Below are 15976 nucleotides of genomic sequence, written 5' to 3'. Positions count from 1 at the left end.
GTGGCGAATCGGGCCCGGGCTATGACATTGTCATTATTTCACTGACAGAACAAGCATGCGCGCGATTCTCCACGGGAAGTATCGCTAACAAGGGTGGGAAGAACGGTGGACAGATTTCGAGAAAAGAAGACAGATACAGACTGCTTTAAATGAAACCATGTTTCATTCCCCCCAATCTCGCTTTCAATTTCCGCTTATTTTTTAAATAATTTTTAATAAATAATTTTCTTATTGAATGTATCTTCATTTTCATGAATGTAGAAAAAAAAATAATTATTAAATAAAATTGAATGTTTCAAAATGAAAATTCGCGAATCTATATTTATTAATACAATAAAAATATAATTGCTAATCTAAAAAATCAAAATCGAATAAGAACGAGTTAAAATAAAAAGAAAGGATAAAAGTAGAGTAAAGAAGTTTACCGCGATATAAAGTACGAGAAAGAGAAAAAGAGATGATGAAAAGAGCGAAGGGATGATGGGAGTCCTCAGGGGGCCCTTCATCGCTCTGTAAGGGATACAACTACGAGATCCGGGTGCTCTATGTTATTTATCTTTATGGACCTCGGGCAGAGGGTAAGTACACTTGCTTCGGGGGTGGTGAAGGGGCGAGCTTAAGCCGGAACGAGGGCGGTAAGAGATTGTTTGTCGTATTGGTCGCGGTTTCGACGAGCTTAACGTTACCCGTTTAGAGGATTTCGCAATGGCTTTCTCTCAAAAGAGAAAGACAAGAGTTTGTACCTCTATACCAGAATTTCCTGGTGTCTTTTATTCGTGGAAACAACACAATTCAATAAGTTAACGTATAGCTTTAATTTGATATGCTAATCAATAATCACATGATAATATTTTTTTATGTTTAATTTCAAATAATATAAAAATACATAATTGAGATTATATACATGTATAAGTATATATATATATATATATATATATGTGTATATACTTATAAAAATATTTATATATATATAAATATTTTTCTATGAATCAAATATGATTGAAAAATTTAAAAATTGAAAAAAAAAATGTATACTTTTATATTTATTATTATTCTTATATTGAGTGAATTATTTTTATAATATTAAGATATAATATTAAGATAATATTTTAAGATTTTTTAATATTACAATTTTTTACATAAATTTGAAAACAATTGTTTGACATTTCGTGTACTATTTTCCCTGAACGAAAGACGAAACAATCGATCCAGCACCCACGAATCGGATGTTAGAGAGAGGTTTCTGAGTGGCCAGAAATTAATCTATTGCCGAGTAATCGGCTTTCAGTGATTTAGCACTAGAGAAGACAAGAGGAGGACGGACGATGTCTATGAAGAATAAGATCAATTCTATATCTATAGTCACATTGCGAGTTCATATCATGCTCAACAAAATCAATTAAGAAATATGTTATAAAAGAAGGTACAAAAAGCATTTTATATGTTCATTGATAGTAATATTTTTGCAGTAAATATGCAAGTAAAAGAGAAAGAAGAAAAATATACAAGTAAGTTAAAAATAAAAATAATCTTCTAATAAATATTTTCTATAAATTTCAACATTTTTAATAATTTTTAATAAATAAAGTATTAATAATTAATATAAATCTATGATTTATATTGTAAACTATTCGTAAATAATAAATTAAGAGGATATAAAATGTCACATATGGTTTTAATGTCACGGATATTCTTTTATTATTATTAATTAACAACGAGCTAAATTACATACAGTGCTTATGTACAAGGTGATATTTACAACGAAGTAATACAACATGATATCTGGATAAATCAATTCTTATAAAACGAAACAAAACGTCGATATCTCTATAAAGAAGAGAGATTAATAGTTTATTATATACAGACTTATATATATATTACATTTAATATCAGAACAATTGCGTACATACATATTGCAATATTTTAATGAGTATTTCTTTCTCAATATTATTTCTGATATTTCTCTGATAATATTCCTGACAATTGTAGAATATAATATCGAATCGTTCGTGTTAAACATCTATATGATATTTGAATTACTTCTTTTCTCAATCAGTATCGATACACATACAACTTACTTATAATTTATAAACGCGTTTCCTTTGGTATTAAAAGTTTCCCTATGTGTATTTACACACTACTGTGTATTATTGCTGTACAGAATACTGCATACTTCGTAAATAATGATTACGCCTTTCTTCTCAAAATTCCTATATGAATAACCCTATTCAAAATTCCATTATGCATATTGAATCGCAATATAAATAACTATAATTAAACGGTTAATTCAATCGAAAATAATAACATTGATCTTTACTCTTTATGAACATTTGCATTAAAATGTTACCTCTATACGCATCCAGTTTTTCCAGTCGCATCGGGAATCGCGGGGCGATAATTCACGTAATTTTCGGACAATATTAAGCCACTCGGCGTGGGCTTAACCCTATGTTAAGCCGCATACCCCGGACGGTGGTAGGTGCGACGGGGGATGGAGAACGACGATGGGGGGCGGTTCTCGACGGTGGTTGGAGACCGGGCTGTATTTAAAACGCGCGCAGGCCGATTCGCTGTTTGAAGTTAAATGGAGTGTAAATGGCAGATAACAAACCGGCACTGTTTCCGATTATGGCATTCATTGTTTCCTACCATTATGCGCGCTCCGACGGTTTGTGTGTGACGCGGGTTACAGTTTACGATCTATTTATTGCCACGCCGCCCTCACCTCCGTACACACAGCCGAAATGCGCTTTACACGCTTTCACCATCCTCCGCAACATACAACCCTTCCACATCCCTGACCCTTCCACTCCCTGCGATGCTACTATCGCCGCATCCGCACCCACTACCCGTTACACCTGTCTGCCGCTGTAAATACGCAGCAAATATTTTACTTTCTACATCGTGAAAATGGAGTCGTTCGAATGGACCGTATGTAATTTGCGAGTATATCGAAATACGAGCGCGCGCGATTATTTTACCTCTGACAATTTTAGCACGCTGCTTTTCCCCAAGTACGCATGATTTTGGAATATTTTATCGCTAGTTAGTTTCATGTTCAAAGCTACTATGTTTTCCAATTACATCTTTCGTATTAAAAATTTTAAAAATATTAAAATATTAAATATTAAATATTAAAAAGAAACATTAAATATTAAAAATAATTAAATGTTTCTAATAAGTGATTTTTAATATATTTTCGAACTTATAAAACTTCAAATTTATATGAAAGAAATAAGTAGAAATATCACATAAAATGAAGTCACATACACATTCTTACTCTGTGAATATAAAAAAGAATGTAGTATATCTATGATCTAAATATTTATATATAGAATTTTATGTACATACTAATAATACAAATATATTAAATATATAAATCATTATAAATCATAAATTTTTATAATTCTTTACGTGGAAATTCGAAATTACATCTCGGAGTCTTAAATTTCTATTCTGTTTGATATTTCTATCTTCTTTTCAAATTATAACTTTTTATAAAATATTATTAAAATTATATTTTTCATGAAAATAAAAATATACTTTTTTATGAAAATAAAAATAAATTAAAACAATATTTAAAAAATAATATCTTGCTAAAGTATAAGATATAAAATATTTTTACAACTCTATGATTTTCTAAAATGTATGAAATTTCTTTCTTCTATATTTTAGATGGATTAATTTGATCATTCTCTCTCTCTCTCTCTCTCTCTCTCTCTCTCTCTCTCCCCCTTCCCCTTTCTCCTATTCTTTCATGTTGCAGATAATCTTATTTTAATAATTTCAAGGAAATAAATTTATTTACAAATTGTTCCTACCTAATATTGACTAGACAGGGAATGTCTTCAGCGCAGTGCATAAGTTAAACTAGAGTATACATGTATAAAGATCGGTATCCATAGATATATTAATTTTCCTATGTAGACATTAATGTTTTCTTATTATACACGTATACAATAGAAATGCCGCAGTATATCTGTACATAATGTCACAGATTCAAGAAGCGGCACACATTTTATCTTTGAGTTTTTTACCTAATTTCAAATCGACTTTTTCGTAGTAAAAATATATATTATAACTAATTTTCTAATTAATAACAAATTATAAATCTATTCGCTTAAAATTAAATAAAAAATAAGATTTTATCATATATGTGTATTTCTGAAATTTAATTTTGAAATAGTTTCTTTTTCAATTATTTGTAATTTAAGAACTGTTAATGTTTTCTTTAAAAAAAGATCGATTCTAAATTATTATAAAAATACGTAAATAAAATATGTCTTTATAAGTCTCCATATCTCATCTATTCATAAAAGAAATGTGTAAAAGCTTTAGTTTAATTAAAATTAACGAAAAAATGACAACATTAAATCTGCACATTTCCTATACATAGTTCGAGCGTTTTCTTTGTTGCAAGAGATAATGCCTTAATTTTTCTTTCAATCTAAGACATAATAATGATAAACAAACATCATTTTCATCGTTATCACATTAACTAAAAACATTATAACCTGCTACTTCTTGTTATTTATCGATTCAGTTCTCGAAAGAATAGCCAGTCGTTAGAATATCATCTTCGATCGGCAGTTTCCGTCGTCACTTACTGTGAACACTGGTAGTTCTCCTCTTGATCTCGACCTGCTCAACTATGCCGTCACTCTCCTTGTCTTGATGGGCGGTCATGTGTCTAGTGAGATGGTGCCTCTCGCGAAAGCTCTCGTCGCAGACGGGACACCTGAGCTTTTCCTCTCTCCTTCTCCTCGCTGCCTCGCCTGAGTTCTCGCTCTTGTGGTGAGAGCGCATGTGATAGACTAGATCGGAAGTCATGCGAAACGACAGGTTGCACTTGGCGCAGACGTTCTGCGCCGGTAAAGTCAGGGCGGCGAGCGACGGTGGCAGGAGACCAGCTACCCCGGCAGCGGTAGCCAGGAATCTCGGTCTGGCCAGAGCATCTGCCATCGGCGGGAATACGGATATGGGATTGTAGGAAAGGTTGGGATAGACCGGCGGGAGATCCGGTCGGAAAGTGGGTACCTTCGGACTGGGCACCTTGGGCGGCTGAGCGATCTGCGAGATCTTCAGGTTCTCCAACAACGCCGTCTGACCGGCCTCCGAGCCCACGGCCAGAAAGGGATATGCCATCTTGGTGGGGAACGGTGCGTACTTGTAGCTCGTTGCACCGGGCAACGACACCACCGGCGGACTGACGCTACTCTGATAACTCGCGCGATCATCCGGCGATATCGACGATCTCGGCGACGCTTGGCTATCGTCGTTGAAGCCATTCCGCTGGCCAACCAGACTAACCTTTGTGAAGGCACTGCGGGATTCGCCGTGACGATCGGTCGCGCAGGAGATGCCAGTCTCGTAAATCTTCGCGCAAGCCAAAATCGAAGGATCCGTGGATTCCGGGCAGGTGGCCAACATCGACTGATGTCCAACAAAGGTAGGCGGACTCGGGGTCTTCTGAAGTCGACTACCGGTCGGTGCGTATCTCCTTCCGTCGGAGTCCGGGGAGAGTCCTGGCAAGGTTGGCGTTAAGGTTCTAGGCGATACGTACGGTGGACTTAGCGAGTTCTCCGTACATTGCAGCAATCTTCTTCTATCTGAACTGACAGAATCGTTGTCGTAATGCTTGATAGTGAGATTCTGCGGTAGCCTATCAGTGTCCAGAACATTATCAACGGAGATGTCATCTCGCGGACGGTCTTTTCGACTGCTCACCAATCGCAACTTTTCGTTCTGACGACGCGCAAGATTTTCATCGGGTGCCACGAGGAAAGCGACATCGAAAGAACGCTTGCTAGCTCGTTGAATGGGGTACGACGCGTCAGGCGTGACGTCGCTGATGGACGCGGGGCACGCCGTCGTCAGTGCCGTTGTGACCGGCGTCGAGGTCGCGGGGGTGGCGCGGTCGATGCCACCCGTGCGATCTTCCATTGTCATCCTGCTCGCTCCGGATGATCGACCTACGACAATGACGGTGAGTGGACAGTGAGTGTTAATGTCGCAGCAACACACGGAATGTGATTGATCATCCAAAATTCGATACACCCAGATGTCCTATATTCGAAAGGCATAAATCGAAGTAAACCAAGATTGGTCGCCGAGATAATCGAGGAAAATTAATTCACGACTAGGTATTATTTCTTTCTATTTACATGCAATAAGAAATAAGATATCTACATTTGATATTTCAAAATAAATTTTTGAAAATAATGTTTTTATAATTGTATACTAATGAAATATGAAGATTTAAACTTTTTGAAACTTATTGACTGAAACTATCGCAATTAAATTTTATTTTAGAAAAATGCAATCCATATTGAGATTTGTAATATGTGTAATATTATGACAAAAATTTTAATTTAAAAAAAAGTTTCTTTTACTTGCAACAAAACAAATAAGCAACAGCTTTTAATGATATAAAACATTAATTAAATAATTGCACCATTGTTATTTTTTAATTATACAATAATATAATCTATTTCTATTATATCTATATATTTTTAATAATTATTTTGTATTAAAATCAATTCCACAAAAAGCGAAATTTTATTAATATATATATATATATATGTTAAAACGAATACTCCAACTAATAATCGACCAATAATCCCATAATAATATTGCAAGTTAATTATCTCAATATCTCAGTAAGTTATATCTCAAATAACAAAAAAACTGAAGACATTTTTCTAAGACACTAGAAAATTGCTGAAAAGATTTGAGAATATTTTTAAAAGTTTTTATAACATATCTTAAGCGCTTATAATTCTGTATATAATCACATAAATAAAATAGTACTTACCGGATAACGATGGCAAACTTTGTCTTCTAAGTACACGCAGCCTGTATGCTACACTAGCCGAATCACGTTTTCCATGCCTCTTCAATCTTCTCTAAGACATCAGAATGCACTTTTCCTCACAAAGTTGTCTCCAAAAACTCGATGCTCGCAAACACGCGAGCCCGAAATAAACCACAGAAAGCAAAACTAACACCCCTTAGTGGACTCACCGATCTGGTGTACAGTCCGGGGCGCACTAAAGTGGCGAACACTCGGTGCCGTATCGGCGGTTCGTGTTAAAATGAGAATGCTGTTCGCGCATCCCCCGTATTTAGGGGTAGCTGTCGCGGAGGACAGCACGAGCGTGGCAGGTGGAGGCGCGACGAGGGTGGCACCGGCCAATGGCAGTGTTTGCAACGTTATACGGGGGTGGAGCGTAGCAACGGGGTGAACATATTCGCTCGTCGGGACGCGTCTGCTAGCACCGTCCAGACCACGCCTACATATTTCAGGTTCGACACATGTGCCCGGGATCGTCGTCGTCGTCGTCATCGTCGTCGTCGTCGTCGTCGTCGTCGTCGCCGTCGGCTCTTACCACTCCCTTTCTCTCTATCCGACTACCTTACCCTCTTCGCGTTGCGCAACGCGTACCACAGAATCCTGCTCTGCCAGAGTGGCGAACGGGGTGGTGAAGGTGACGGCGGGGAGAGGATACGACTAGAGGGGCTGTAATTCAGCCTGACAAACGATCTTGAATATTTTTAACGCCCGTGTCCTGATCTTCGCTTCTTTTTTATGGCCGACTCGCTGCGATATTGGACGTTTGGCAGATGAGCCGGGTCTGTTGATGAAGATACGATGATGGCAATAAAAGTCATTCTAAAAACGTATACACAAAAAATATAAAGATTTTATTTAAAGATCCAGGTAATAGAAATTTCAAAAATTATTTTCTTAATTATTCGTTTTGTTAATCATATAAATAAGCTGACCAAGAAGAAACTTTCAATATATTTACATACTGTATTATTTTTTGTAGGATACATATGTTTTCAAGTTCATAAAATAATTCTCGGTTTACACATCTTTATATATATATATATATATATATTTATTTATTTTTTCAATACTTATGTTTGTACATTTCAATTGCACAATTATTGAAGTACGAATCATTGCGATGTATTTAATTACTTTTTTTGAAATTATGTATATAAACCGAAATAAGTCAAGATGGGCAGCATCGTAGTTTCATGCCGGAAAAATAACTCTCGATACAAGTGGGTGCAGCGAGCAAAAACCTGCCACACAGTCAATAGACGATCAATCATACGCCGGTGATCTATTTTACCGGGCATGTGAGAGCCGTCGATTTCTTACGCGATTCCCGAGATCCCGGCAAATCCTAAGGGGAACGCCGCGAGGTTAAAGGACATTAACTTCTTGATTGAGTCGGCAAAAAGTTGTAATGACTTTTCGATTGGCGCTATCCTGCGCCCGGCGGAAACTCGCGAACAAGTATTTGCGGAACATCACTGTTTCTTGTATCACTGTTTCACTGTATCTTATATAGAATGTATCTCAAAAACAGAAAATCTTTTTCTTTCCTCCACAGATACTGCAAATCGAACTAAGAAAAGTGGCAGTTGTCTTGATATCAAGAAATTAGTTCGTACAAAGCTATCCCGTTTTGCAAACTGAATAATTTTGTAATGCAAAATTTGTATTTGTGTAAAACAATTTCTATTAACACATTAATTTAAAAACTCACGTAATGCAGATGATAAAATAATTGATAAATTCTTTAAGCGTGGATAGATTCATGAATTTGTCATAAAACAGTTGAGAAGTCACGCAAAGAAATCAATGATGCAATGCGTTTGCATTACTGTGACAAATTATAATATTACAATTATTATAATTTGTTTTCGCGGTAATGAAAAAACAGAATGGAAGACTCAATCTTGAGAAACAATCTCAATAATTCGATACGCTCGACGCTATTTCGTCGATGGCTCTCTCCTTGGCTCGATTCATGCGCGGAATAAATTAAATAATTCTCACGTGCAGCAGATAGTGTGACGCGCGATACAGTCGAGTCTAATCCTAATTCAGAGTCGTAAAGTCGAAAGAGTCATTACGACGACGTTACGTGTGACACGCGTCGCACGGCAGGGTGGCTACGAAACATCTCTGTATCTTGGTGCAGCCATTCCTGGATTATAAACTATATTTATTGCCGATCATACAGCACCATTCCCCACAAACTTGGAGAGACGCGATATACCGATCCCTAATCCCATATTATATCCCTCTGCCTTGATTCACGTAAAACAATAATATTCTTGCGAAGAAGCTTTACTTCTTCAATTTCCCCTCTTTCCTTTCTGTCACAATAACAATATGATATGTAAAATGACAAGAGATAGTAAAAGAGATATGTAGGCCACACTTACATAATTTTTTTTATTTGTATAGTTTAAACTTCAATAAATTGCAAACTATCTATTGCTCAAAAGTATGTAGAAACTTGAAATAATATATTGATGCAAGTCTAAGTAAAATGTTTTAAAAAATATTTCAAGTTCTTTCTTTGCATCATTGCATCACATTTGTCTTCTTCAGCAATTCATCTTTTTCCTTCGACTATTCAAATTGAAAATTCGATTCGCTTGACTGTGATGCGTTCTAAATTCTCAAGTAGTAAAATACGTTGCGCGTGAGAATCGCACTTTGACACCATCTGCCCATGTTATTTTGCAAATCGTCCAGAAAGGGCAAATTTCGTGCCGCCTAATTCCACCAAGTTAAACGCACGAGCGGGCGAACCGACGGCGCTTGACACGTGGCGGACACGCGTGAGCTGTTAGCACCGAGCGTGGGTTCGTCGAAGGGCACTTTAACATCGACAGTATCTGTTACGTGGATTCACGAAAGGGACACCTTACATGACGCGTGTACTTCAGCTCGATTGACTCCTACACGAGAATTAATACGTCATCGATCGCGTTCATATAAATTTACATTACATTTACGAAAAATTGACATATCTGTTCTTTTAGTTCCAAAAATAAATTTAAAGAAATTTCTAACTCTACAATATTGTATCGTTAATATATATTATTAAATATTTTATACAAATGTTTATATATATATATATATATATATATATATATATTCTCTCTCTCTACATTTGATCATCTATTTACATCTAAAAACAGTGGGAGAAATTCTAAAAATGTTTTAATTGCATTGTTGGATGTAACACTCATATAATATAAACTCGTTAGCATAGTGAAAGCATACTCCGTGATTATTTATTTAAGCTTACGTACTTTTCGTAATTTTATACCATGCTTTGCGTTTTGCAAAGGGAGTAATGTCATCCGCTTCTCTCGCATCGCTGACGCGGCTACATGGAACGAGTGCACGCGCGTTTTTGTCGGGGTCGCATAGTGATAAATATGCAGCCGATGCAGTTGATGAGAAAAGGTCGTTTATCAATCACCCATTAACGCAGCCCTGCAGTCCCGAAAACCTGCTCGCTCTTGAGCCATATTTCACAGAATCATCACGATTTCTTTCCAGCCGCTTTGGCCGCACGTTCGGTTTTCCATTAAAATTCACTATCTCTCCATGTTATTCAAAAGCAAGCAACGTGCAAAAGCAAAAATTTAAATCACTGAATAGTCATTCTATCGATATAATAATTAAACATTGTTGAATTTATTATAATAAATTTTTTTCTTTTGCAAATTTATGAATATAGCAGACACACAATTGTAAATTAAAAATACTAAAAATTATAAATTCGGACTTTTCAAAAATGTAAATATTCAAAAACATAATTTCGAAACTTGAAAATATAAATTATATTAAAAATGTAAAGTTTTACGAAGCATATTTCTTATATCTTATTACATTTGAAAGTAATTTATCCTATCCTTTTTACAAAATTATAAAGAGACATATACGCGGAAAAGAAAATACGATGAGAGATGACGAAAGGTTAGTATTTCTTCAGAAATTCTTGAAACAGGGTTCTTGATCGCGGCCTGACAAATTGGATGTGCGATAAGTTCAGAGGATTGTTGAAATAACTTGGCATGGTGTACATACTCACCAGAGGAGAGAGATTCCCGAGATGAGAGTGCGGGAGATTTAGATTTTACGGACGTTTAGGCAATTTCTTAACTTATAGTCGGGACCATGCATACGAAATGAATCGACTGTGCTATTTAAACGCTCCCGTAATATCAAAACCTGTGTCAAAACTCTTAAGAAACAAAGATTCTGTTAAAATCAGAGAGAGACGATTTGCATTTGATATTACAAAAAATCTTTTTTGCATCTTTTAACAATTTATATCGGATAGTATATCGGAAGTTTTGTTATACGATAGTTAATGCTGATTCTCCGTTATAGATAAACTGCACTTACGGTGATGCTCTTTGGCGATGACAGCGTAACCCAGCCTACGTAGCCGCATCAGAATTATCAACGTACGCCATTCTTCCTCTGCTCGCGCCCCCTTATTCCCCCTATCTATCCGTCTATCTCTTCTACGAGAGAAGTTTGTCCCGCATCCGCTCTTGTTGATATCGTCGGGACGATATCGAGTCGCGTTGTCTCTTTCCCTCCCTCCTCCTCTCCGCAATGGCTCCGGGGAATTTAATTCTATTCGGAGCACTGCCTAAGATGCCACCTTCGGCTCTTATCTCTGTGCACACGGTGGGTTGCGCGTGGCGGTTGCTTATGTGTTACGTGAATACCTTACCTAAATGCCGCCACGGGAGAAACGTCCCTTGCGTACCCATTTCATGAACCAGCCACCCCTCCCGCGACGCGGGATAGGAGGGCTGACGGTACCGCAGCGTCGCGCGAGGGAGTCGACCAAGGAAAATTAATGCGACTTCCAGCCGGGCGCTATCGGACGTCGCTATCTCGCGCCTCCGACCGCGCACCGTAAACGTGAGTCGCCTAGGCGAGAAGTTCCCGAATTTAAGCGACGGGATCGCGCCGAAAGTGCCATGCGATCGTGGCCTCACGCGAGCGGAGAACGCGCGAAGAACGCCGCGATATCTTGGAGCGACCTTCCCGGCGAACAGTTGCGTCTGTTCCCGAGAACAATTCTATCTTCTCGGCAAACTTGGCCGCTGAATCCATTTTCGTAATTACTGGGCTTTAGTCAACAACTAACTTTTATATTCAATAAAGAGTAATTTGCTGAAATCTCATTGCCACGTAAGTAATTTTATGTACGTGAAAAAGAATTAGCTTGAATTAATTTTTATGAACTGTTCTGACGTCTTGGAGGAGAATCTTGTGCCGACAACCGCATCTGTTGTCAGAACAATACATCTATCGTCGTACCAAGACCAAGGGTATATAATGGAACGAAGAAATTAACGGGAAGATACTAAGCTGCTCGTTTATCATAACGATGACTTGGTAGACGGAAGCGCCATGTGCTCTTAAAAGCATTCTGTTAACGCCGGTTTAATTCGTATTGATGATCCCAAAGAAGCGAAAAAGATGGGCTGGCATATATCGACATGTATTTGTTATTTACAAACGTTGTAACTGCAAATAAAAGTCATATTTCTATATAGATATTTCTATATAGAATGTACAGACTGGAATTACTTACATTCTGTCAATTATCCCTATGTTTAATAAAATTCTATTCTGTGACAATTAATTATAGCAATATTTAAAAATCATGATATTTTTATATTACAATTATGTTGCAATTGAAATTTAATCATGATCATCAAAACAAGTAAAAGAATGAATGAAGAATGAAGAATGATTTCAGAAAAATTATTCATTGATAACTGATGAGAAATTTCGTGTCGTTAATAATGCCAGGACGCTACTCTTGTCCACGTAACGTGGGTCAGAGTTCGTACGGAAAGCACGTGGCAAGCTCTCGTTGACAGTTTTACGAGTATATTTGTCGAAATCTTACTCCGCTATCGGGGGTCGGCTGATTCTTCCCCTCGGCGACGGCAGAAGTCGCCGTGTAGATACGATGGCTGGCGGAGAAAGGTTGGCGGAGTAAGGTGGATGGTAGCGGGAGGGAGTTATTAGAATGGTCCGGAAAAGATGGCGCGGAGTCGCTCCGTATTTTTATACTGTATGGCCGCTGCTTTGCATAATCCCGCACTTAGCTCGCTCGTCCCGAGATGCCGGCTCGCGCTATGCAGATCTCTCCTCCGCGCTGAAAACCCGAACCTACCGAGCGTTTCGCCGTTCCGACGAATGATGAACGACACCGAGAGATCCCACCCCGCCGAGGGATCTACTTCTGCGGACTCCTTTCCTCAACGCAGAGGACGCATTCCAGTTGAAATGACGATTAAATCACGCGGCGACATTTTTAATACAACGAAACGAAATTAATGTGTGTGAAGTGGTTAATATAAAACGCAAAATAATACGCAATTCAAGTTCTAATTAGAATTTCTTAAAAATTGCGATAATTTATCTTGTCTTTGAATATATAGATTTAATTTATAATTATGAAAATTTTATTAAGATGTCAACGTCTTAAATGTTAAATGAAAAGAAATTTTTAAGCCAGGAAAGTAAATTGAATTAGTTAGGTTGATTTCGATATGCCAATGTTATTACCTAGATGGCATCAATTTTTCTCAATACCAGTTTTACACAGATTATTCCTTCACAGAGAGAATAAACGGAAAAAATTTCCATCAACTCTAAAGTGGTTTAAGGCACTTATTTATGCCACACAAAACGGATGGACGAAGATACATCATGAGACTTCCTGAACCAATGTCGCGGAACATTTGTCACGGAGTTCCACTTGCTCTAAGGATCAACTGCGAGATCTCCGGCTGCTTGCACGAGCGGAGATGTCTCATTTGCACCGAGAAATCGCGTCTTTCCCTTACTGCCGCCGAGTCTCCCTATATCGCGTTGTCTCGGTGTAAGAGGAACAGAGCACGACTGAGAAAGAGGAGCAGAGAACGCAGGGCGTCATCAATCTTAGCGCGAAAAGACCCAGGACAAGCGTGGCGTCGCTCCGGATCTCACAGATGCGACCTTGATTCTCTTCCAACATTCCCTGGAGGTACCGACATAGATTAAGTCTCGCGAGTAATTTGTTCGAGTCTCTCGATTCTCGGCTGACTTTCGACATGCTCGATGCCTTGAAAACGGGCGAACACCTGTGATTTTCCAATTCAAGAAGAATCACCGACCATGATTATACTCCGATTTTCGCTCGATTACAAGAATCGTTATTTTAAGATTTATATTTTGTATTACATTGTACTACATTGATATTTTTTAGCGTAAAAATACGTAATTTCTTATTCGCATTCTTATAAAAATGATTACGAAGACTTTGACACTCGTTCAAACAGTACATTATATATATTTAATTTCTTCAATTTTTCTTAATTTGTATGTTATATTTAATTTCTTTGAAATAACAAAGTTTTTAAATGACATTGCAAGTTCTTTTCAAAGACACAGCGACAAACGACGTTACAAAACGTTACAAAATGAAAAACTTATAATCAGAACGTGACATTAATAAAAAATCCAAAAATAAGGTAGAACAATTGTTGTTTAGTCAACAATATCTTAGATTTTCGTAGTTTTAAATATAGAATATTGTTGGAATTTTATTTTTCTCGAAACTTGGCATCCTCATGGATTTTCATATATTTTTTTGTATGACATCATACATAAACTCTACTTTTATTCATTACGTTCGGAACGCATTTTAATTAAAAACCAATGATGCATCGCGAAAATAATTCGGTCGCGACGGCGAATGAATCCTGTGCTCGAACGAACGGCAATGGCGAATTTTCAGAGATTGCTCGCGACCGTATGCATGATCGGCTGCCGGCACATATGCTCGCTCATACATATGTATGTATCTCGACATGATGCGTGAAGAACATCGCATACGTCACTCGGTTTTCCTGCGACGGTCAGGTCATACATATTCCGTGACCGAGAATGGATCGAACACTCACACCCTTTTGACGTTTCGATTGGTGTCGAATTTTATCTGTGTACACGGCACTCTTAAAAGTTCATTCTCAGAAACAATTGAACAATGTCATGTACGTTTGATTGAAAATAATTTAATTGCTAATAATTCATTTTTGCCTAATGCATCATTTTAATATATTCAATTCTTTCAACATTTGCATCATGGCAGGCTCAAAATTTTACTTATGAATATTTATAATTTAATTAAAATACAGATAAAGTGTTTTTTATTTTTAAAATATTTAATATTTTTCCATAAAATATTAATATTTACTGTATGTAATTACTATACAAATAATAAAATTATTACCATTAATTTTCTATCTATTTTAACATCTCAAAAACCATTTGAAGTACAACTATGCATATTTTTTAGAATTTTGCATATCAGATCGTGGTAACAAAACAGTCATCCGTAAATCGTAAATTCGGAGAGCATATTTCGCGAATGTATTTACACCCGAGCATATGTACGAGATATCGGGTTTCGCTATCTCTTGATTCACCGATTGTCCATCATCCCTACAGCGCTGTCAGAAATGATCACGCTTGATCTTTGGGAGTCACCCTTGTCAACCTGACGTATCCCTACTCGAGCTTGTATCGTAACAGGGCTGTTATTTTTGTTGTGTAACTGCAAAAATATAAATTTGACTGTAAGAAGACAGATAAAATTTGTTTCTTGAAAAAGAAACTCTCTTTTCATCTATATTATTATTTTAACAAAATCTATGAAAGAAGAAATCTGTAAAAATTGATTTTGAAAGATTGACTTCGCTTTGCAAAGAAAGCTTTCGTGAAATTAATGATCCAGTTTTGAAATGTTCTATCAGAAGATTTTTACTGAGAATCCATTTAGCGGTTTATCGTCTGCGAGGACAGGGACGGCCACCAGTTGGTAGCTGCTTAGTTTCCGAAGGTTTACGCGCAGCATCCCGGAGGCAGCGAGTGAGACGACGCTCGGTCACGGTGGATGCGCCAAGCTCTCCAGGAGATGCCGGGGTATAAAACCTCTGGCCCGTTGCGACGGTCGCGGTTACGAAAGGTACAGTGATTACGGAGGGCCGGAGGGGTCTCGCGGGTAGGGTTGAAATCCAGAGCATACCTTAGTTGTCCGCTCGTAAAGCAACCCCGTATGCCTGGGAGTGC

General features: G+C 37.4%; 1 protein-coding gene across 1 annotated transcript; it reads right to left on the bottom strand.

Annotated features, from left to right (window-relative positions):
• Positions 1 to 1678: 1678 nt before the first annotated feature.
• On the bottom strand, positions 1679 to 7821 carry LOC105425355 (uncharacterized). Its single transcript, XM_011636092.2, has 2 exons — positions 6815 to 7821; positions 1679 to 5972 (listed from the first exon to the last, which is right to left on the bottom strand). The coding sequence occupies exon 2, from the start codon at positions 5947 to 5949 to the stop codon at positions 4600 to 4602; it is 1350 nt and encodes a 449-aa protein (XP_011634394.2). The 5' UTR covers positions 5950 to 5972; positions 6815 to 7821; the 3' UTR covers positions 1679 to 4599.
• Positions 7822 to 15976: the final 8155 nt, after the last annotated feature.

The sequence above is a fragment of the Pogonomyrmex barbatus genome, unplaced genomic scaffold, assembly GCF_055798465.1.
Source record: "Pogonomyrmex barbatus isolate J1 unplaced genomic scaffold, ASM5579846v1 scaffold1, whole genome shotgun sequence".
NCBI lineage: Eukaryota > Metazoa > Arthropoda > Insecta > Hymenoptera > Formicidae > Pogonomyrmex > Pogonomyrmex barbatus.
The sequence above is the reverse complement of the archived record's forward strand: the minus strand, read 5'-3'. Positions and strand labels throughout refer to the sequence as shown.